A 24,719-nucleotide genomic window follows, 5' to 3' on the forward strand; every position below is an offset into this window, starting at 1 on the left:
GTATTAGAATTTATATTCTAATTTAACATCTGCTCCAAATTAGATTGCTGAATTTTCAGTACTCATACAGAAAAAAAAAGTCCTAAGATTTGAAATCAGAAGATTTAAATTGTATCTATTTCTGCCCTAGTGCTCTGAGCCTGTCCACCTGAAAGATGTGTAATGCTTACCTATTATATGTTGTAGTTGGGACTAAATGATTATAACAACAGAATAACTCCAATAAGTAATCAGTAAATGGTAAATATTATGATATACAACACAGGAATCATCATTAAAACCTGTATCAGTCTTTCTGATTAATAATTTAGGCAGTATGTGGTAGACACTGCATTTCTCACTGGAGTGATCAGATTTTACAATACTTCCACGGCAGGTCTGAATGATTACTGGGTGATTAGGGGTAGGGGGAGGGATTTTTATAGCCGAGTCCTCCAGGATGCTGGTACTGTACATTCCTTCTTAAGTCATCTGTAGCAAAGATGCCATGTTGAGTCCCTTTAAATGGAAACAAAAGAGGTCTGTTAAAAGTTAAAACAATCCGCCCTGGCTGGTTGGCTCAGTGGTAGAGCGTCAGCCTGGCGTGCAGGAGTCCCGGGTTCAATTCCCGGCCAGGGCACACAGGAGAAGCGCCCATCTGCTTCTCCACCCCTCCCCCTCTCCTTCCTCTCTGTCTCTCTCTTCCCCTCCCGCAGCCAAGGCTCCATTGGAGCAAAGTTGGCCCAGGCGCTGAGGATGGCTCTGTGGCCTCTGCCTCAGGCGCTAGAATGGCTCTGGTTGCAACAGAGCAACGCCCCAGATGGGCAGAGCATTGCCCCCTGGTGGGTGTGCCAGGTAGATCCCGGTCAGGCACATGCGGGAGTCTGTCTGACTGCCTCCCCGTTTCCAACTTCGGAAAAATACAAAAAAAAAAAAAAGTTAAAACAATCCCATACCATTTCTGTGAGTCTCCAATGTGAGAGAAAGTTGATGACTCAGATGTCTACCCTGAGTCCTGAAGAACTGCAAGATGATCAATTTCCTGAATATCAAGTCTACCTGTTCAGCCTTCTAGTTTTCTGTATATATATTATCTAATTACTTGAAAACTTGAAATTTGTAATTTTACATATACTAGAACCTAGAAAACGGAATGCTTGATTAATGAGAACCATTTTCCTCTATCATCTGCTCAAGTAACAGAAAAAGACGTGTATGATTAAGCATATCAAGTACATGGTGATATAACTATTCATTTAAACACTATTAAATAGAAATCAAACATTTCTAAATATGCAACTAGAAATCAAACGTCTTCAGCTTTAGTGAAAGCTTAGAAAAGTTTATTTTGTGTTTTGAATATATTTTTCTAAAGCATCACAAAATTACTACACATTCAAACTCTCAGTGATAAAATACTTAATATTCTACAGGAGAAACTGTTGTACATTATGAAACTGTGAGTTCAATGAAATGGCACAGAAGCAGAATCTAGAGAGGGGACACTACAGAAATTGTCTATTACATGAGAGACAGGTGACTCACTCTGAATACTTATGGTTCTTTCCCCTTCTCATAGCCAATACAGTTCTATATTTTTTTCTATACAGACCCCACTTTTGCTGTAAGGTAAAAAAACTCTGTGTTCTATCTCTTTAAAAAGCAAAACTATATTAACTGTCCCATCCTGCTGATTCCTATCTGTGAAATGCCACAACAGAAAAGTACAGAATACGAAGTTTGTCTTCTCAAACACATAAAAATGTTATGATTTTAAAAACATCAAGTGTACACTGACTTTGTAAAATCAATTATGAACTTTCTGTACATGAGGACAAATGTACATTGAAAACACTATGAAAGATGTTTTTTCCTGAAAATACTAACTTTATTTTATACCAGATTAAGCTTCTGTGAATTTTCATAAGATAAAATACCGAGGCTTTTCCACATCAAATAAAATTCAGAAATGTTCACCTTCACATCAAAAATATAAAATAAAGTCTAAATTGAGGTTAAACAAGAATGATTTAAAATCTAAAAGGAATGGCCAAAATTTTACATCAGTAGAAAAATCTTCAATTTTAAAGATAACTGAACTTGAGTGTACAACAAAATATTAAAACATAAAAAATATCTACAGGACAATATCCAATTTGGAAAATGAAAAGTGTAACCATGGTAAGAAAAATACACTGATCAGAGTTAACAAAAAAGGCAACCAACCTTTATAGCAATCAAGACAACACCACGGACTTATAAAATCTTCTTACATCAGTACCATATCCTGCATTATCATGTGTAAAAAACTGTAATTAAAATAAGGTAGTTCTTTAGTTGCATAATCTAAAAATACGAGAAAATTTTGGACTATATCTCTGAAAGGACGAAAGTTGTCATTGAAATACCATTTCTTGAGACAATGGAAAAAGTTCTCATTTGTGGGAAATACGTTTGTTTTTTTCACAGTGAAAGTGAGAAAAATTATATCAAATCAGAAAGCTTTTTCTCTAAAGTAATCTCCTTAAATACTTCAATAATGCAATACTTGGGAAATATAATTTTTCAACTCAGAAAAATTTTATTATGAAAAAAGATATTAAACAAACATACACAAATCTTATTGCTTGGCACCAGATTCTTCAAAAACTTAAAGAACTGTTTAAGCCACCATGCTGTCATTATATTCTATTTCAAACTTTTTACATAGTGCTACTTTTATTTTCTAAAGGTAGACAATATAGATTGAACCCTGCAGTGTACAAGTCACAGTTCATTTCAAGCCAAAAGAAATGATTAATCTTCTGTTGTTGTCCAAATCATACTGAGCTATTTATAAAAATCAACTAGGATTTATCTGTGGCCAATGAAGGACCCACAGGACGCTGTCTGAGGGCATTCTGTGGAAAGACTTTGTTTCTTCCTTTACCTTCAGCTTCCTCTTCTGAAGCATCTTCGTCATCAGCCTCTTGTTCCTCCTCCATTTTTTTCAAAGGTTGACAAGATTCTGATAATTTTTCTTAAAGATAAAGACCACAAAATGTTTTGTTGATATACTAGATTTGTATTAGTGTCAAGTCAAGACATGGTTCATATATCCACAAACTGCTTTGGCATTTATTTATCAATCATAAGTTTGGATTTCCAAAAGGAAAAAGTTAAGCCCTGGCCGGTTGGCTCAGTGGTAGAGTGTCGGCCTAGTGTGCGGAGGACCCGGGTTCGATTCCCCGCCAGGGCACACAGGAGAAGCGCCCATTTGCTTCTCCACCCCTCCACCGTGCCTTCCTCTCTGTCTCTCTCTTCCCCTCCCGCAGCCGAGGCTCCACTGGAGCAAAGATGGCCCGGGCGCTGGGGATGGCTCTGTGGCCTCTGCCTCAGGCGCTAGAGTGGCTCTGGTCGCAACATGGCGACGCCCAGGATGGGCAGAGCATCGCCCCATGGTGGGCATGCCGGGTGGATCCCGGTTGGGCGCATGCAGGAGTCTGTCTGACTGTCTTTCCCTGTTTCCAGCTTCGGAAAAATGCAAAAAAAAAAAAAAAAAAAGGAAAAAGTTATCTTCAAGAATAAGTGATACCATAAAAATAAAAGTTGGTTTGCAAGATCCACTTTAATTACCAAATTCATTAAATACCCACCTGTTTATGAATTTAAATTGAGGAATCAGAATTAATGCTGTGACTACAGATGTTCTAAGAAAATAAACTGCACTAAATATAACTATCTTAATTTGCTATTAAATCTTTTAATTAGTAAGCATACTGAAACAAACTTCAATACTACCCTTGTTTCAGTTCCCAAGTGAACAGCAACCAGACATTTACAGTTGAAGGTTACATTCCTATCCATGTTTTTTTTCAAATGGTTTCATAAATGTGCTTCCTCTATTCTACATGTACTTTTATCAGGGCTTAATGACAATAAAATGTACAAATCTTAAGCACATAACTCAATGAATTTTTAAATATGTACACATACACTCTTCATTTTTTTATAGGGCCTGTTGATAGTTAACTTAAACTTAGAACACACCATCTCAAGCTGAGATAAAGAAGACAAAATTGTGCCAATGAGCTTTACTCTCTGCAGTGATCCTAGATTCCTCCTAATCCTAGGCAATCCAGAGTGGAGGGGAAAAAATACAGGAGCGTAAGTTAAGAATCGATGGGAAGGAATTACCATGTACTGGACAATCTGTTAACAACATGGTTAACAACACCTTTCTACACCACACCCCACGTGGTTGTGGTGAGCACTACAGTTTACAGGAGTGGTTCTCCAACAGGGGTGATATTGCACCCCAGGGAACATACGGCAATGTCTGGAGACATTTTTGATTCTCACAACTGAGAGGTGGTGCTACTGGTGACCAGTGAGATATTGCTGAACACCCAACAACATCCAAAAGACAGTCCATCATAATTAAAAATTATGCATCCTAAAAGGTCAATAGTGTCAATGTTGTGAAACCATGGTTACAATGACTGCTCCAAAAAGGGAACCTTTTAACACAAGTGGAGTGTACCAGAATCTTCCAAAAGATGGTGGAGGTAGGGAGAAGGCGTTATTTCCTTCTTACTCTATGACTGTAAGCTATAATCACTTTACGCTAAGGACTGGAAAGAGCTAAAAATGGACAAGCAAAGGCAAGGAGAACAGAGAAATTTAGACACATAGCATCCTAACATTTGAGCCCCAGGGTCCAATCACTTCTGCCCTCAGACTTTCTTGCTATATAAACCAATAAACTCCTATTTTGCATAAAGCTAGACCAAGTTGGGTCTTTCCCTAGCAACTCACAATCTAAGCCAAACACATATACTCAAAAACAACTCAAATCATGTGGCTTATTATTAGAAAAGGCAGTATCACATTAAAGTATGAATAAAATCTATCAGTTTACTTAAGAGACAAATTTGTTGCTATGGCTAAGCTTTTTGAAGTGAAATAAAATACACATTCACCAACTTTTAAACTGTCTTTTTAAGTAATCTGTGCTTCCATTATTTTCCTATAGGTCAGTGAACTTTGGTGATAAAATGATTACCTCCCCTATACATATCTTTTTTATAGTATCGATACAACTATCTACAAAATGAAAAGAAAACCTATCAGTTATTCAATGAAAAAAGTATACTGTACATGCAGTCTCCACTGACTTCATTTCAGGAGTTTTGACCTCAATAAATCCTAAATGAGGAAAGGCAGCATATGGATATGCCAGGCCAATAATCTGACTTAGGTTCTATGCTCAGCTGTCACTCTGTGTTAACCTTGGGAAATACTTCATCCCTCTGAGCCTCAGTTTACTCAACCACAAAATAGGAAGAGCACTGCTTTTATGCCAGCTACGCTAGAGACCGGCTGAAAAGCAAACGGGATGACAAAAAGTAAAAGTTCTTTAAAAAAAGCAAGATGGCTTCCATAACAATGTCATTTTCAAGACTGAAAATAAATGATTGCTGGGTAATTAAATTAAGACAGCAGTGAATACCTCTAATTACAGAAACTCAGAGCAGTGTCAATGCCAATCCTAAATCGACTACGGGTACTGCTTTTCCCAGTATCCATCCAGAAAAACTTAGATTTGGCTAGACTAAAAAGAAAAATCTTCAAATGTGACCACTATATTAATGATTAATGAATTCTACTTCAAAGGAATATATTCACCTTTTTTACACTCAAGTATGTTCAAATGAATCTATGAATATCATGGAATTTTCAACTAAACTGGTATCAGATCAGTGTTATTAAATATCTGCAAGTCCTATGCAATATTATAAATTCTCCACATTATAAAAGCCAAGAAACAAGTGTATTCCAAAATCCACTGAGCTGTCACTCTTACATGAAATATATATCCCCCTCCCCCTTCTGAAATAAGCAACCGCTCCATATTTAGAAACCTAAGCTGGGAGGGAGGGATTAAGAAGTACAAATTCCCCGTTACCAAATCAGTCATGGGATATAAAGTACAACGTAGGGAATACAGTCAAAAATATTGTGATACTGTACTGCAAAACGGTGTTGGATGGTAGTAGACTTATCAGGGCAATCACTTCATAGGTATATATAATATAAATGTCTAACCACTATGCATACACCTGAAATTAACTTACATGTCAACTGTAATCAAAAAATAAATTTTAAAAATGAATAAATAAGTAATAAAAGAATTCAAAAGAAAAATTAAAATAAAAATATACTTACTGGAAGGGTATGGCTGTGCTCTGCGCCTTTTTGAAGGACAAAGGAAATCTGCCACAAATATCATCCACTGCAAAAATAAACATAAATCCAAATGTAAAATATATGATAATGCTATATATTTATATAGTGCAACTATATAAAATTATCCACTTTTAGAACATTTTTCTTCCTCGTACTTACAAGTCCTAATAATAGTCCTGAAAGCAGAGTTGCTACAGCAAAAACTGCATATGATCCCCAGACTGGCAATCCAAGGTCCTCAATAAAATAGTTATGGCAAGTCTAAAATCAAAAGAAAAAAATAACCTAAAAACCTGGTCATTTTTAAAAAGTAATACTGTTAAAAAATTTTAAAACAAATAAAATGATAGCCCATACCCTGATCCACATAGAGAGCTGAAAGAGTGCTGACATACTACTCATCCTAAAATAAAAGAGGATTGAGAAACTTAGATACAGTTTTAAAGGAGAATATACAATATGTATGTACAACCATACCTTCTATTTTTCACTCTATCATCTCCCCAGCAGGCCAGGTTTTACTGCTGATGTGAATCAAGAATAGTCATACGACATTAATTTCAAGACCATAACAAGAAGACTTGTTAATGAAAATTAAGTTTCTGAATTATTGTTCACTATGTGATGTCCTCATAAATAAAACATTTAATAATTATTTCCCTTTTCTCCTATTGCTTTGACATTAACCTTTCACCTTTTATCTGATGGCTTCTGCAATGCACTCTGAGGAGCCGGTCCCAAGCTCTAGGAACCGTTAGTTTCAGTACGCATACCGTGAAGCGAATGGCTCCGCAGGAGCAGAGAGCCCCTTCATGAGCAGAGCCTGAAGAAAGAACCAGGGCACTCACTGAGCTGAGCCTCCCCACCTCAGAATTACTCCATGGTAAAACTAAACTTACAATAGCATTGTTTGCTATAGTTTAATGGTATATAAAATAATTACATAGGAAACAAATGCTAAGTCATCATATAAGTAAAAATATTTTCTTATTTTCATATAATTAAACCCAAGTAGTTCAGATGGACAATGAGAAAAAAAGGCATGCTCCAAAAATAAGAAGGGTTTGTTGGTTCTCCACTGCTTTCCCTCTATTGGGACGGATGCCACCAACACATAAACCAATTCACACACTAGCCAAGTTCCTATATGCAGGATGCCCTACCCAACTCCCAATCACGGGTGAGTGAACCTGCTGAGCTGACACTGGGGGTGCCCCTGATTCAGTCCAATAAAAAAGGTATGGACTGCCACCCTGAGGATTCAACAGAGACTTAGAAGCAACCCCCTCTTTTACCAAAAAGGTACAAAGATTCATTTATGAGATTTTAAAAAACAAAAATCGGTAACACTTTCAGTTTAACACAGAAAGGTACTTTATAATGATGTTGCTTTTGTTTAAAATAAGGAACTGAAACATAAAGCACTGTGTATCTTCACCATAGTCTGAAGTAATTAGACTCTATCACGAATACTAAGTGCCTTAATTAGGTTGGACACAGTGCTTCAGTGACAGAATTCTGACAGCTAAAGGACAAACCAATTCAGAGATTTTCAAGGAGGAGAGGTGTAAGGAAAAGGTGGAAAAGATAAAGTTCTGTTTCAAAATAATGCTTAGGGCTGATCTTTCCCCCACTCCCAGACCCTGAGCATTTTATCTATTGGTGTCCCAATGCCACAAGTGTGATGAGGAGACAGGAAGAGATAGCTTAAGCCACACCAGGATAAGTCCTTGGTGACCTCAGCAACACTTAATATGCCTGGAAGTCTCTCAAATGACCCAGAGGGCATTGCACCCCAATGACTAGCAGGAATTATGCATACTATCTCCAATCCTTACTGCTCCGCAGAACCCTCTAGTCATATTTAAAGCTCAGTGTTTAATCATGCCATGAGGGTTATTAGGGTCATTGTTTGTCCATCTATTCAAACATAAAGTAATCAGGCAGGTGGAATAATTCAATCTCATTAAATTAAGAACTAAAATCTAAAGCTAGCACCAGTAAGCACATGTTTGAGTAGTCTTCTCATTCAAACACTAAGCTCAGATGATATCTTTACCCATTACACTGTCCACACTCTTAGGAGGATTAAAAAGCCTTTGATGATACAAAGAACCATATCTACAGAGTTAAAACATTCCTGAAAAGGCTTTCAACTTAACTCTATAAAATGTCTCCTGGCTGAATAAGGATCAAAGTATCATTCAACTTAGAAGAGAGTCAAATAAAAAATATCACATAAAAAAATCTGAATATACTTTACAAGTCCAAGAATCCTTTACTTATACAAAATATAGTTATTTATTTCACTTAAAACTGAAATAAATAAGAGAAAAATCCCTCATACTTACAGAATGGAACCTGGACCAAACCATGAGGAAACAGGTTCAATGCTTTTCCACTCTTTTTCACTTATAAAGTTTATAAAATCCTTCTTAGTCCTTGGGCCCTGATAACGCCTAAATTCACCACCTTTACAACTAAAGAGGATCAGAATTAAATATTAATTAGCACCAAATAAATAAATTTTGTATTTCTTTTGCTATTTCTTTAACCTCATTTTATATTTAATCCTAATATTCAAAATCATTAGCAACGTACAAATAGCAAATTATATTATCAACTCATGTCATCTTAGCCCCAAATTTAAACAATGAGATTGTACTTTTATACAATCATAAACCTTGAGACTGTTATTGTTACTCTTCCAAATAATAAAACTATGAAACATAGTAAGTTGTTATAAAAATCTTAGAAAATCACTTTTAAGCCTTACATGTAATACACATTTACATGAAAAATTGTTAGAATAGTGTCTGATACCTGTTATTACTAAGCTACTAGGTAAAAATTTAAAGTAATTTTCTGGTATTTTCAGTCACAATCACATCATCTCAGCCATCATGCCTAAAATCGCTGGTGGGCATCTGGTAAAGCGTTTCGCTCTTCCCAACACCCTCTTTGTCCTTCCTATTCCCGACATATGAAAGCTGTCACAGCATCACAACCGCTCTCCCTGCTCCCACATCTTCCCCATTCTCAAACTACCTTAAATAATACTGCCAGTCTGATCCTCCTTCATTACCACTTTTATTTTAATCACTTCATGCAACAACTTTCAATAGTTCCCTATTACCTACCGTAGGGTTAAAGGATCCTTTATTCACCCAGAGCCAAAGACCACAAGTAAGAAAAAAACCCAAAAAACAATGTTTTGTAGAAAAATGGCATTTAAGTTGTTTTTGAAGAACAAGTAGGATTTCAAAAGGCAGAAGTTAGGGGAATGAGCATGATAAACAAGACTAAAAGAAAATGGGCAGGAAATTCCACGTAAGTTCAAGGGCTGTTGAGAAGTGAAAAGGAAAGGGAGAGTATGATTACAGCCAAGTAAAGAGACTTCAGGGGAAAGCAGTGACTGAAAAGGAAGAGAAGCACTTAAGGAGACAAATAGACATTTAAATAGATACAAAGGGAGCAGGGGAGAACAAAAATGGTACAGGGAAACAGACATAAACATGACAAGACAACAAGGAAAAGTGACATACAGACACAGAAGGAATTGCCAACTCGTTTTCATAACTTTAAATGAGGCCAGTAGGACCTCCTGGCAGTCAACCCCCCAGTGAGATGAGGGTTAAATACAGGGCAGGTACAGATTTGAGATTTCCTATCCCCACTTAGAATATAGTCAAACTAAAAGACCTGATACTGAAGAGTACATAATTTTGTTCATTCTGACTTCATACTCAACCATTTCACCTACTACTGCTCCACAGTTGAGGTACAGCACTCTCTTAACTAATTTCGAACATATCATGTTTCCTATTTATAACTATTTGAGACTGCCCTCAATACAGAGCGTTTACTCTGCGTTTTTGAAAATTCTACCTCCAAGATTGCATTTAACCCCCATATTCTCCACAATCCATCCAGCCCAAAGATTTTTCCCTCACCAAACTTTCTACAGGACTTACCACAACTATGGGCTCAAAAAACATTTACTATGCTGAAGAGTAGCAAACCACTTCGTGTGAACATAACCTTTGAAAACAATTACGTATCTCTGAAATCAGGGACTGTTTCAGACATCATTCATCTATCTAAAGGCACCAAGGACAGCACTAGTAGTTAATAAGCCTTGTACTATATTAATGAATATAATGCTCTTTAAACATGATCCAGGCCAGAGGCCTACTATTCTGATTCTATTATGATACCAAATCTTCAAATACTTACTGATAAATAGTAGGAAGAGCGGTTATGATAAATCGCCCACTCAGTCCTATAAATGATGAAGAAAGATTAGAAATAAATACATGAAAAAATACAGAGCAGGTTTTACATGAGCAGATTTTAGATTTAAGTAGTAATCACTTACTACTTAAAATGTTGATTCTGATTTAAATACTATTAGGAAAAAAATATTACATTATACCTAAAAGTAGTGGAGCTTTATAACATAAACAATAAAAAAATCCCAATTATTTACTTACAGCAACTTTTAAAAAAGCTACTACATATTATCTCAATTAAAAGTGAATTTATAAACATTTGATCAATTATACTTTGATAAGACTACTAGTAATGACTCATGAAACAGCTAACAGTAGTCTATATTAAAATGGTCTAAAATCAAATCAAATTGCATTTGACATTCAGAAAACAAAGACTGAGTTTAAGGTGTTGTTAAAAATAGAAAACATTATGAATTATAGACGGGCAATAATAATAGCAGCTAACATTATTATTAACCAACTGTTAATATAACAGAAGATTAATCTCTCTATGCATCAGGTTTCTTATCTATAAAATGGGGATGTAACCTATCTCACAAGGTTGTATAAGGATTTACATAATGAACGCAAAACATTTGCAGTAGTACCTGTAAGTGGCAAGTGCTCAATATTAGCTATTATTACCATTTGGAATAGGACAGACTCAAGAACCCAGGTATACTGTGACCAAGAAGAGGTAAGAGCATTCCGGCCCTGGCCAGTCTGCTCAGTGGATAGGGCGTTAACCTGGCACACAGATGTCCCAGATTCGATCCCCAGTCAGGGCACACATGAGATGCAACCATCTGCTTCTCTTCCCCTCTCTCTCCCCTCTCACAGCCAGTGGCTCAACTGGTTCAAGCATTGGCCCTGGGCACTGAGGACAGCTCAGTTGGTCCAAGCCTCAGCCCTGAGCACTGAGCATAGCTCAGTTAACTCGAGCATCGGCCCCAGATAGGGGGGTGGAGGGAGTGCCAGGTAGATCCCCGTCAGGGCACATGTGGGAGTCTACCTCCCCTCCTTTCATTTAAAAAAAAAAATGAAAGAAAGGAGCATCCTTAAAGGCAGGACCTTCCACTTGTCCAGGGACCAAGTCAGGAGTGTATCTGACCCCACAACTATGCAGGCTTTGTAAATTAACAGCCCATGTCCTCAAATCACAGGTACTAAATCCAGAACCCAATTACAGATATTCAGACCACTTGTCAAGGAATATAACCTTGATTCTAAGAAGATCTTTAACCATATGATCCTTATCCTGAAGCTTGATAGGGATGCAAATGGTGCCTTGGCCAATGTTCACCTGACTACACTGTTCTGGAACTTCTTAAAGGTATCTTACACAGTAATCTGGGAGCTGGAATTTAAAGCACAATAGGATCAAAGACAGTTACATGAGGAAGAAAGGGGGGAGGGTGATATCTCCTAGGTCCCTTAGAGCAGCACATAAAAAGAATGAGCTGCAACCACAACCAAAGAATCTGCTTTTTTGTAGCCACTGCTCACCAAGCCCCCACATCAGAGAGGTGAGTGAGTAGGCTTAACTGCAGACAGTTATGTTTTCAAAATCTAACGAAACGTACAATTAAGACCATGTAATGTGGAAACCAGGATAAACATTATCAACCCAATATGCAAAGAAACAAAACTATCCAGACTTACAGTACCTGGCTGCTCTGTAACATCTACTTTTGCAACATTAATCTCAAGATCTTCTCCCCATTCAGCAAAACTTTCCCATTCGGGTTGAAGATTCTGACAAGCAGGACACCACGGAGCATAACTGAGAAACAGTTAAAAATAAAAAAAGTTAAGCACTCAAATACAACCACCTTCAAATTAAAGTCTAAAATGTGCAACTGGTGAAGAATAGTATTTACTAAAAACAAGACAGTGTGGGTGATTTTGTGAAAATAAAAAAAAGTTTTAAATGTGGGCCTAACACTCTGGCAATCAAGAGCTATGACTTGATGATGCTAATCACATAAAAGTAGTTCTGAGAATAAGACCCAAGGACTTTTTCACATGCAAAACAGCTCTTTAAAAAAAAAACCTTTGGATTTCTCTATTAAAATGTGGTCACCAGAAAGCTCAAAGCTTAATCTGCAGTTCACCAGTTTTAATCATTTTATACTGCAGGAGTCACAAATACAAGGTGCCAGTGTGAGAAAAATAGGAAGTACCCAGGGCTGTAGTGAATAAGGAAACTGGTACCCCATCTTAAACAAGAAACCACTGCTCAGGACAACTGCCACAGATTGCTACCCAGGATGGCAGGCTCTTCTTATACAAAAGAAGCCAGGAAATCTGCATTTTTATATAAAGACATTACCTCAAAACGTTAGCCATTGACACAAACACTAGGCAGCCAAACAAAATTTTTTGGCCAGCCCTTGCTAAGCCTGTTAATTAAGACTTCAGGTTTACAAATTTATGGCGAAGCATATTAAGATTTTAATTATTCTTTTATTTAGCATTTTTCAATGCCCTGATTTCCCAAGATTTAGTTTTTCCACTTTATTATGTATTATTTTATACTTTGCCTCATTTTTTTTATGGAACCAGAAAGAAAGCATACACCTGTTAAACACGAGTGATTTCTGAACTTCATTATATATAATACTTTATTAAAAATAAAACCCCTAAAAGTAATAGGCATTGTGGAACAAGACCAATACCATACATAAAAGCCAAAGTTTGTAACAATAAAAAGTATTACAATGAAAATATCTCTGTAACAAAACTTCTGATCAGGTTGGATTTAATGTAGATAACTGACTTGTAAAAATTTAGGACTACTAACTTGATCCCTTTACAAAGTTTCTTATGTTTTCCAAGTGCTTTTTAAAGACCAAGCCTCAAAATCAGTAAGCTATGAGGGAAAAAAAAATAAGAAAAAAAGTACTATTGTATACTAATTTCACACTGATGCTCTAATTCAAATATACTTCACTTTTGACTGATGTTTATATAATTTGATCAAAATGAATTTTTAAAAATTTCCTGGAGTAATGCTTGATTGTATTTTGCACATATCATATAAATTCATAACCTCTCTTGCTTAAAACGTTATTTATGAAACAATATTTGTATGGGCACAAACTAAAACAAGTTCCTCCTGACAAGAAAAACTGAATGCTGTCACTTGTCAGAGTTCCTCTCCCCTGAAACTTCAATGGTGTCTGAAAATTCATTTCATTGAGTTAGAGACTACATGCATACTATAAACATTTCCCCTATCTTGTCTTCCATATAAATGTTCTACACCTTTTTTTGGATTCTCTGACTCAAGAGTTACTGATTTGGATTTCTGGGTTTTCCCTTAATGATGTGTACTTCCACCTGCCTCTTAAAGTGGCAACAGGGCAATGAAGGAAGACACTCGCTGGAACCTTGTTCAAGAATGAGGGTATTCTGACAGCTATCACTGCACGCCTACTCTATTAGGCTCTGGAAACTGAAAGGAAGCAGTGTAGCAATACCAGGACAGGTTAATTAGGTCTTTAGGTATCTCTTATCGGTTAAGTATGGGAAATAATACCTATCGTATAGAATTTGGAGAGAATTAAATATAATAATGTATGTAAAGTGTTTAGCAGTGTCTAGTGCAGTTAACACTCAATAATGTTGTTTTTTTACTAATGTAACTAATGCCACCAGTATCAATAACACTGCCACCACTATCACCAATTTAGAAACTAAAGCAAAGGCACAGTTTATTTTCTACCGACGCAGAAGGCACCTTATAACGGAATCAGTCTAAACACATGATTTTGTTCTGAATTTACAATCACATCCATACATTAATTTTACCTTTTAATACAGTACCAGTTGGAAAGTCTTAAGAGTCACAAGACTGGGGCATTCAGTACTTTCCAAGAACATACACGCAAAGAAAAAACGAAGTGCAGAAAGATCAAAGTAATGCAAGACAAAGTCATACAGGGAACGAAGATTCTAAAATAATCCAACGTGAATTTACTTGGCACTTGAAATAGAAATATACCTGGTCCATAAAATAAAATTTAAAACAGAGTCCCAAATTCCGACATTATAAATAGACTACCTTTTAAAGATAATTAGACAAAAAGAGAAGAGCCATTCTGCTTAAATTCCTCTTTTGTAAAATCTGGTGCAAAGAAGTCTAGGAGTATGTTTGTGAAAGACCATTTTAAAATATATTACTGTACAGAACTAGTCGCACAAACTACCTCACCCCCAAAGCCATGAATTAGAGTTAAGAGAGAACCAAATCGAAATCTCGTAGGCGCCTCACAGCCTTAGATGGGAAACTGGAGCGCACTTCGGCAGAAAACACTATTCCCGGGTATAAAACCAGGAGGGGGTGGGACCAGCCGGCCGCCGGTCCGCAGAGGAGTTTGGGGACCTGGAGGAGTCACTGCGCGGGCTCCGCAGTCTGCCGTGGCAGTCCCGGGGAACTTGCGCCCCGCGGGACAGGTGGGGGGTAAAGTCGGCTGTCCGGACTTGGACCTAGGACCCCCGGCCCGCCCGCCCCACCAAGGGGGCCCTGAGACAACCGCCGCGCGCTCACAATTCTATCATCCACTCTCCTTCCAGCAATTCTTTCCAGTTCTCGTCCGTGATGACGCGCACGTCGCTCCGCCGCCCGTGGGTCCAGGGAGCCCCGCAAAGCAACAGCATCAGGACTGTCACCGGAACTACGAGACTCCCAGGGATAGCCATCTCGGCCACTCGGCGACCCCACTGCAAGCGCGGCCGCCCCCGCCTCCGCGCAGCGGCTTCTCACTTCCGCCCTCGCGGGCTGATCTGCTCATGCGCAAAACCGCGCGGCGCGCGCGCCTAGAAAACTCAATGCGCAGGAGGAGGCTCTGTTCTACTTGATTTGGGAAAGAGGGAAGCGCGCCTATCCCTAGTGCGCATGACAAAAAAGTGGTCCCCTCCTACCGCCTGCTGTGCCCCCAGTATTGTTGAGAACCGAGGAAGTGCACAAGAGGCCTGGTGCAGAAAGTGGGAGCGGCTTCGGAAAGGAAGACTTTCAAAGTCTGTGTCAGGATTTGGCGCCAAATTTTTGGCATTTTATACTTAACTCTAGCCAGTTGGTAAATTTACACTATCGCAGTTTCTGGTTAAATGCCCTGTAGAATTGTCATTTGTTTCCTTTGGAAATTTTAGTAGTAAAGCTAATGGCTGTTTATGTGAGTCAGAACATTGATTACTTCTGGAGTATTATAGACTGGAAAAGTGCACACGGAAACCTTATGAGGTACCCTTTAAATTCTATGCCTTGGTCTGACTAGTGATGACACAGGTGTGCACAAACACACAACAAAAACGTAAAAGGCCATCGAGCTTGTGCATGTTCAGATTAGAGCACATTATGCACTTTAGGATGTATGTTATCAATTTTTTAGCCCAGTTATTACAGAGATGCTAGATTAGACATAAAAAGAGAACAAACACAAATGCAAATCAAAACGTGCACTGTCTTTAGAAAGTATTAATCAGTCCAATGAAAATAGTTGCCATTACACTTTCTCACCTCACATTCTGTACTAAACTCACTCCAACTGACTCGTTCCCTACCCGTCCACTGAAAGGCTCTTTCTGGGACACTAGTGATCTGCATGTTAACAAAGCCAGTTGTTTCTTCTCAGTATCCATCTTCCTTGACTGCCAGCAGCAATTTACAATCATCACACCTTCTATGAAAAGCTTTGTCTTCCCTTCTGCGGTGCCGCACTTACTTGTTTTTTCTCCTGTGTCACTAGTTGCTCCTTCTGAAACTTCTTGGCTGGTCCTCCTCTATATGACTTCTAGACATTGGTTGGTTGCAGGATGCTGTACTGGTCCCCTCCTTCTCTTTATATTCACACATTCCAGATAACCTCAATACTGGCTTTAAAAGCCATCCAAATGGATGTCATGCCAGCCCTGACCCTTCTGGGAACATTGGACATATATTCAAATCTTTGCTGGACATCTTTGGGTATCTAATAACTCAAAGATAACATGGCCCAAAAAAGAAAAGTCTTGATTTTCTCTTTTCTAGTCTTCCATTTCAGTAAAAAGTTCCACATTCCATATGGTTACTCAAGACAAAAATTTATATTTTAGTTACTTATTTCTCTCTTGTTTCACTCCCTCCCCCATGGGAGCTCTACTTCCAAAACATATCCTGATCTGACAATTTATTTCCTTTCCCACAGACAACACCCTAATTCATGGTTCTATTCTCTCTTGCCTGGACTACAATAATAAATTCCAACTGATCTCCTTCTGTCCTCTTGCTTCTCTGAATATGATCCAGCCATTTCTCTTTAAAACCCTCCAAGTGCTTCCCACTGCACTTAAGATAGTACTCCTTAAATGCCAGGGCCTCCTATGTTTTCATCTAAGAGTTCTATAGTTTTAGTTAGATCTTTGATCTATTTTGAGTTAATTTTTATATTTGGGGTGGGATTAGGGGTCCAAATTCATTGCATGTGTTAGAGATGGAATTAAGCAAGACTCATGGAGACAAAATACTTCGGCAAGGCAACTTCAGTAACTTCCTCAGAAGAGCGTGCTGCTGCTAGTGAAAGCCAACCAGCTTGTGGGCAGATGGCAAATTCTGTTTTTATTCCTAACACAGGCCCTAGACTGCTGGGTCTTGCTCCTTTAGCTGGAGTGTTGACTGTACAATCTTATTCTTTCACGATTGGCTAGTTTAGATGGCAACTCCAGGGGGGGAGGGAGAGATGGTGATAATGTTAACTAGATAAGGGGGTTTGGGGAATCATGGAAAAAAAGTGGATGACTGGAAGAAGGGGTCTGGGGAAATGGTAAACAAGTTAGTTGTTGTTTCTTCCACCCTCTGGTTGGAGGAATCTGGATGAAGGGGGTTGAGAATTGGTTGAAGAAAAGAACATGAGGTAAACATTTCCTTCACATGTGAACATCCAGTGGTCCCAACACAATTTGTTGCAAAGACTTCTTTCCCCATTACATGGTCTTGGCACCCTTGTCAACTATCCATACATGTATGAGGTTTGATTTTTTTTCCCCCCTGAATCTTCAGTTCTATTCTCTTAATCTACACGTCCTCTTGCTGATAATACCACACTTTCTTCATTATTATAGTTTTAAAATCAGAAAGTAAGTCTTCCATCTATGCTTTTTCAAGATTACTTTAGCTATTCTGAGACCCTTTATTTCTGTACAAATTTTGAAATCAGCTTGTCAGTTTCAATTTTTTTTTTAAAAAGCAACTGGGATTTTGTGAGAGACTACATTGAATCTATACATCAATTTGAGGAGTACTGCCCTTTTAACAATATTAAGCCTTCCAGTCCATGAATATGGTAGGTATTTCCATTTATTTAGGTCTTCTTAAAATTTTCAGCAATATTTTGAGAGTTTCAGATTATAAATTTTGCACTTCTTGTCTTTTCCCAGTTCCTAGGGAAAATGTGGGTTTTTCATAGATGCCCTTTTTAACGTTGAAAAAGTTCCCTTCTATTCCTAGGTGGTTGTGCATGTTTATCATGAAGGACTGTTGAATTTTGTTGCATGCATTTTCTGCATTTATCAAGGTGATCATGTGGTTTCTGTCCTTTAATTCTTTGATATGGTATATTATATTAATTGATTTTCGATGATAAACCAACCTTGCATTTTGAGTATAAATCCCACTTGGTTATGGTGTTTAGTTCTTCTTACATATTGCTAGATTCAATTTACTAGTATTTTTTTTTTTTTTTTGTATTTTTTTCTGAAGCTGGAAACGGGGAGGCAGTCAGACAGACTCCCGCATGCGCCCGACCGGGATCCACCCGGCATGCCCACCAGGGGGCGATGCTCTGCCCATCCGGGGCGTCGCTCTGTCCTGACCAGAGCCACTCTAGTGCCTGAGGCAGAGGCCAAGGAGCCATCCCCAGCGCCCGGGCCATCTTTGCTCCAATGGAGCCTGGGCTGCGGGAGGGGAAGAGAGAGACAGAGAGGAAGAAGAGGGGGAGAGGTGGAGAAGCAGATGGGCACTTCTCCTGTATGCCCTGGCCGGGAATCGAACTTGGGACTTCAGCACGCCAGGCCGACACTCGACCACTGAGCCAACCAGCCAGGGCCCAATTTACTAGTATTTTGTTGAGGATTTTTTAACATCAATCTTACAAGAAATATTGGTTTATAGTTTTATTTTCTTATGATGTCTTTGTCTGATTTTGGTACCAGGATAATACTGGCCTCATAGAATGTCTTTGGAGTGTTCCCTTCTTTTCTAATTCTTGGAAGTGTTTATGAAGAATTTTTATTAATTCTTCCTAAATGTGTGGTAGAATTCAGCAACAAAGCCATCTGGGCCTGGGCTTTTTCTTTGTGGGTAGTTTTTAAATTACTAGTCCAATTACTTGTTAGCTATTCAAATTTTTTTTCTTTTTGAGTCAGTTTCGGTAGTTTGTGTCCACTTCATGTAAATTATCTAATTTTGAGGCCTACAGTTTTTCATAGTGTTTCCTTATATTCCTTTTTATATCTGTAAGGTCAATAGCGATATCTCTTCTTTCATTCTTAATTTTAGTAATGTGAGTTTTTTCTTGGTCAATTTAGCTAAAGGTTTGCCAATTTGGCTTATCTTTTCAAGAAACCAACTTTTAGTTCTGTTTGTTTTCTCTACTTTTTAAAAATTCTCTCTTCCATTATTTTCATCCTTTCGCATGCTTTAGATTGTTTGTTTCCCACTTCCTTCAAAAGTATTTTAAAGTGAAAGATTAGATTATTGACTTGACATGTTCCTTCATTTTTTAATGTAGGCATTGAAACTCTAAGTTTCCTTCTAAAATTTCTTTAGCTATATCCCATAACTTTTGTTGTGATATCATTTTATTTTTGTCATATATTTCTGGTGGATGAATTCTTGTTATAATAAAATTTCCCTTTTTGTATTTAGTAATATTTTCTTGTTTTGTAGTCTATTTTGTCTGATATTAGTATAACCACTTGTTGTGACTTTGTTAAATTAATAGTTGTTATTAGAGGCCTGGGTATTGGGTGGTTAGCCACAGTTCAACAAAAGACCACAAGGAAAATTGCTATAGAGAGCTTGATTACTCACAAGTCCTGGAGGAAGTACACAACATGTCTTGAGGGTCCACACAGGGAGGTCAAGGCAGAATGCAGGCTTAGAGAATGATGTGACCTAGATCAAATGCCTTTATTAGAGTCAGTGAGTAGGATGCTTTGGGGTTCCCAGGAAAAAGCCAGATCAGTCAGTTCAAACCAAAAACAGCACAGTTTTGGTAAGCTTCATAGGAGTCTTATCTAGAAGGCACACAAGTGAAGCCTGAGGGGAGACTGTTTATCACAAGGACCTTGCGGGGAGTCATATCAGGAATTTAGCATTTATTTGTAACTCTGTGTGCTATAATCTAGGACGTGTTTAAGGGAGGGGTTAGTGTCAATTCAAGGCCCCTGCCAGTTGCTTGGCCAAACAAAATTGATGACAAGGCAACAACATTATGGAGTAGCTTATCTAAACTCCCTGACAACTATACTACCTATGAAATAACATCCTCAGACAGTCTGATGGCTCTTTGAGCCAAGATTACGAAGATTAATTATTCTCCTTCCCCATCTAGATACAGAAAAGCAAAAGTAAACTCATTCTAAATTTGTGAGGTTAGTTTTAAACTTGTTAAATATGTTATAATGTTCTTGTTCATGAATAAAATGTTTAAATCTCACTGGAGATAATGCTAAATGTTCAGAGGGATATTACCATGTGAAACCTTAAATTAGAATTAACAAAGATTTAGCCATCTGAAGAGTTACTAGCTGCTGATATAATTAGTTGGCACATTACAGGGATTTGTAGCTTAAGATTAACCCGATATATGTTCTTACAATTGTCCAAAAAGCACAAAGAAAAGCTATAGACACTAGACTTAAGTTCTGAAGTCTGGTCTGTTTCGGGAGGATAAAGAAAAGTATGTTCACTTGGCATTAAAACCTCTGATACAAATAGCGACTCTTACCACATATGGCCGAAGGCATAGTAGTAATCATAAATGATATAGAATCAGAGGGAAGCAGGAAGCATCAACTCATAGTAGTTGCTTCTTGCATGTGCCCTGACCGGGCAAGCCCAGATTCTTAATATAGTGACCTCAGCATTCCAGACTGACATCCCATCCATTGTACAACCACACATCAGGCCCTTTATACGTTTTTATAGCACTTATCACTACCTGACACTGCAGAGATGCTATTAACAATTAAAATCCCCAGATGTAATTTGACCAATATAATAATATGGAGAAAAAATATTTTAATATTTTAAATGTAAGCATTTTTTTCTACAATATATTGCTTTTTTGTAAATACACAGCACGGTTCCTTTGCTTAAAATAAATATGGTCGATTATTATTACTATTAGTATGGGGGAGAGTATGTCTCTGTTTTTCTTGATTGGTCATAAGGAGCCACTAGGTGGCAGAGGATGCTTCTTGTGATTACAATTTGAAAACCTTTTTTTAAAATTTCAGTGTGAAACAGGTTTTGGAAAACATAAAAAGGATAACACTATATACTTCGTAGGTTAACATATTGCACTAGTATTCCACAGTCCTGCAAGCAGCAATTTTGGCCTGTTAGCTGTATGGTAGTAACAGCCTCAACAACACTAATATAAAAACCATGTTTACTGAATGATGACTGTGTATCTGACACCAGACTAAGAGGTGTCCACACCTTATGCTGTTGAATCTTCACAGTAGTCAGAGGAAACAAACACTGTCAGTCTCCTTTTTTTGCAGAAGAGAAAGCTGAGTTTTGAAAAGAAGAAACAATGTGCATAAGACATTGGTAAGTAGCAGGGGCTAAATTCAAAGCACATCTGTCGGATTTCAGAGTCTGAAGGATTAAGAACGTCATTCTAAGACTCTCAAAACTGAGAGAATATTTAAATTTTTTGGTAGGATTAACCACTCTATGATATAATTAGTTTTAGAAATGTATTGACTTCAGATATTTTTTTTTCATATTTTAGATGTTGTGTTAGTATCTGAGCTTAATCCTTAAAGACTTTTTGAAATAAAGAGTTTGTGAAGGACTTTAAATGTGTGTAGGCACAACCTCTTATCTCTTTTCCCATTGAGTGGCCTTTTGAACCCAATTACTAATAATCATACTTAATCCGTTCCCTCAAAACCTCCCTTCTATTATGCCTGTATGCCAGGAAAAGGCAATTTATTAAGGAAAGCCCATTTTTCCCATAGTGTTTTGTAGATCTTTCTTTATTCCAAAACTTGAAGTCCCTTCCAAGTATTGACAATAACCATATTATAATCGTCACAATGTAGATGTGTAGAAAATAAAGTAAAATCAAATGACAGTCGGCCCTGGCCGGTTGGCTCAGTGGTAGAGCGTCCGCCTGGCGTGCAGTGGTCCCGGGTTCGATTTTCGGCCAGGGCACACAGGAGAAGCACCCATCTGCTTCTCCCCCCCTCCTCCCCTCCTTCCTCTCTGTCTCTCTCTTCCTCTCCTGCAGTCCAGGCTCCATTGGAGCAAAAATGGCCCGGGCACTGGGGATGGCTCCTTGGCCTCTGCCCCAGGCGCTAGAGTGGCTCTGGTCGCAACAGAGCGATGCCCCGGAGGGGCAGAGCATCGCCTCCTGGTGGGCAGAGCGTCGCCCCCTGGTGGGCGTGCCGGGTGGATCCCGGTCGGGCGCATGCGGGAGTCTGTCTGTCTCTCCCCGTTTCCAGCTTCAGGAAAAAAAAAAAAATGACAGTCATTACAAAATTAATTTTTGTAATGTAATGTGCTCATTTTCAGAAAACTACACCATACTCTAAAGCCTGAACATGACAGAAGGCATACAAGTATAGCAAAGAGACATTATTCTTTATTTCCTAAATAACATTCAGTAACTACATACCTTTCAGATATAATGGGAAAAGTGAGAGACTGTGGAGACAATATTGGATAATGTTAAGCTCTTTGGCCATATGTGACTTTTATCAATCTGAAGGGAGCAGTGATTCTGTAGAAATTTCATAGGACTACATGACTCATAGGAAAGCTCACAAGGCTGGGCCCCCTCCTAACTGATAAGGTTTTACTTAGTGTCTTTATCCTTGTGTTTTCTTTCTGTTTTTCCTCTTTGGAAAAAAAATAGTTGAGAGAGTGAAGGTGATCTCCCATACCTACACAGATGTTATTTAAATAAACGAGTGTCTCCGAATCTTCATATTCCTGGATATGACAGTGAGACTGATGATTGAAGAAAGAAGCTTAAATCTCACATGCTATGACCTGTTACATTAGGAACTTATCCTCAAATCATCTAGATTGAATGATGATATCTTACACTACATTCATATAATGCTTTATAGTTTAGAAGGTGCTTTCAAAGACATCAACTCTTTTCACCTTTAGAACCATTCTTTGAACTAGGTAACGGAGAGAAGTGAACAGGTTAGAATGGCCATTGATAGTTTATTGGAAGTTGGCAATTTATTGGAGGTTAAATGTGATATTTATTTGAATTATTATTTAAACTACATTTTAGTGTTTTTTATTTTTCATTGTAAAGACCTTCAATCATAATAGGCAAAATGAAAATTCAAAAATAATACCTTTTTATTTGGTTTCCTTTCAAGTATTCAAACATTACTTCAGTCAAACTTAAATGTCTAGTATGGCTGAATATTTTAAATATGCCAATAAAATGTGAATGTATATAATTAAGAACTTTTCTAAAAATAAATATGTACAACTTTCAAGAATCCAATTTCTTAATAAATAGGGAGAAAGAGATGTTATACACTGATTGTAAATTTTACTGACAAGTAATTTTTAATATTATTTCCTTAAGCTAAAGAAATAAAGATATGTATTTACTGTCACTTTATTGATTCCTTAATTTTTCATAAATGGTTTACTGACTCCTTTTTTATTAAGAAGTTATGTTTACCTATAACAATTTTTTTAGCAATGGAGATCATCTTATGTCAATAGGTATCTCTTTCAATTTTACAATTTAAAATACTGTACATTTAGATTGTAAATACTCTATATAATATTACTTTAGCCTACTTATTTCCTTTAGTCATTTGATAATATTCTTTTCTCTCCACTCACTGTTTAGGAAGAGATTATTGTCTGCATTTTTATGTTTTGTATAATTTGTATATGTATTATTATGCAATAAAATTACTAAAAGTCAAACATTTTATATATTAGTCTGTACCTTTCTCCACTTCTCTGAACCTCGATAATGCCATCTGTTTTCCTGCTAAAAATAACTATTTTTTACTTATCTAATAAGCAGCAAGAGCCATTATTCCATTGTAAACTGTAGTGTGGTTTTAACAAAAAGGGGGCAGCATTGGCCAAGGCAGCAAGGGAAAAGGATTTTATGCTGTATAAAACTGCTTCCCCTTCCCCATTGTACTAGATAGAGTAAGTAAGGCTAGCTGCTATGACAGTCAAATCTCAAAAGTGTCAATGGCTCAATACAAGTTTATATTTTACTCTCATGTAAAGTCATTACATGAGAGGATGATGTGGGTTGGAGAATAGCCTTCAATGTGGTCATTCAGGAAACTTGTCTCCACCATCTGCTGAGACATCAGACTGCTCTGCTAGATCCTCTGCATCCAGCTGACCAGTAGGAACTAGGAGATATGGAAGATCACGTCGGAAGTTGGTGTGATAGGCCTGAAAATGGTCAGCATCATTCCGCCCTTGTTCCATTGGTCATAACTCAGTCATGTACAAAGGAGGCTGGGAAATGTTGTTTATGTGGCCAGGAGGTAGAGGAAAAGGTTTTATTGAACATGTAGCAGTCCTTGCCTAGCCCATAGTACTAGCCCAGTGAAAGAAGTTACTTTCAGCGACTTTTTCCTGTCTTCTTTATGTAGAAACAATTTAAATTTGGGACTGCAGGATTTTCAAACTTCATCCCTGCCCTGCTACCACACCTACTCATTGAAACTAGAGCAGCAATTCTCAACCAGTGTGCCACAAGAGTTATTAAAACATGCTGTACCTGACTATTTAGTCAGAGTTACTGACCTCTTTTCCCTTAGATTGCCAAATAAAATAAAATTAAAAAAATGACAACAGCCAACACAGCAATAGCTATCTGATGTGAATGAATCAAAATTATTCCTTTTTTCCCACCAGATTGGCAAAAACCATATTTTTTTGGTGTGTCACAGGATTTTAGTAATTAGTTTATGTGTGCCATGAGATGGAAAAGGTTGAAAATTGCTGCTGTA

At 37.7% G+C, this 24,719-nt stretch overlaps 1 protein-coding gene and 1 non-coding gene across 2 annotated transcripts; both read right to left on the bottom strand.

Annotated features, from left to right (window-relative positions):
* Nucleotides 1-2,537: 2,537 nt before the first annotated feature.
* Nucleotides 2,538-15,275, bottom strand: TMX1 (thioredoxin related transmembrane protein 1). The gene is made up of 8 exons (XM_066276472.1): nt 15,034-15,275; nt 12,149-12,264; nt 10,444-10,489; nt 8,559-8,687; nt 6,565-6,610; nt 6,367-6,468; nt 6,187-6,253; nt 2,538-2,998 (listed from the first exon to the last, which is right to left on the bottom strand). The coding sequence occupies exons 1-8, from the start codon at nt 15,183-15,185 to the stop codon at nt 2,826-2,828; spliced, it is 831 nt and encodes a 276-aa protein (XP_066132569.1). The 5' UTR covers nt 15,186-15,275; the 3' UTR covers nt 2,538-2,825.
* LOC136337062 (small nucleolar RNA SNORA70) lies at nt 11,898-12,031 on the bottom strand. The gene has a single exon (XR_010731777.1). It is a non-coding gene; the product is annotated as a small nucleolar RNA SNORA70 (small nucleolar RNA).
* Nucleotides 15,276-24,719: the final 9,444 nt, after the last annotated feature.

Source organism: Saccopteryx bilineata, chromosome 4 (assembly GCF_036850765.1).
Source record: "Saccopteryx bilineata isolate mSacBil1 chromosome 4, mSacBil1_pri_phased_curated, whole genome shotgun sequence".
In the NCBI taxonomy this organism is placed as follows: domain Eukaryota; kingdom Metazoa; phylum Chordata; class Mammalia; order Chiroptera; family Emballonuridae; genus Saccopteryx; species Saccopteryx bilineata.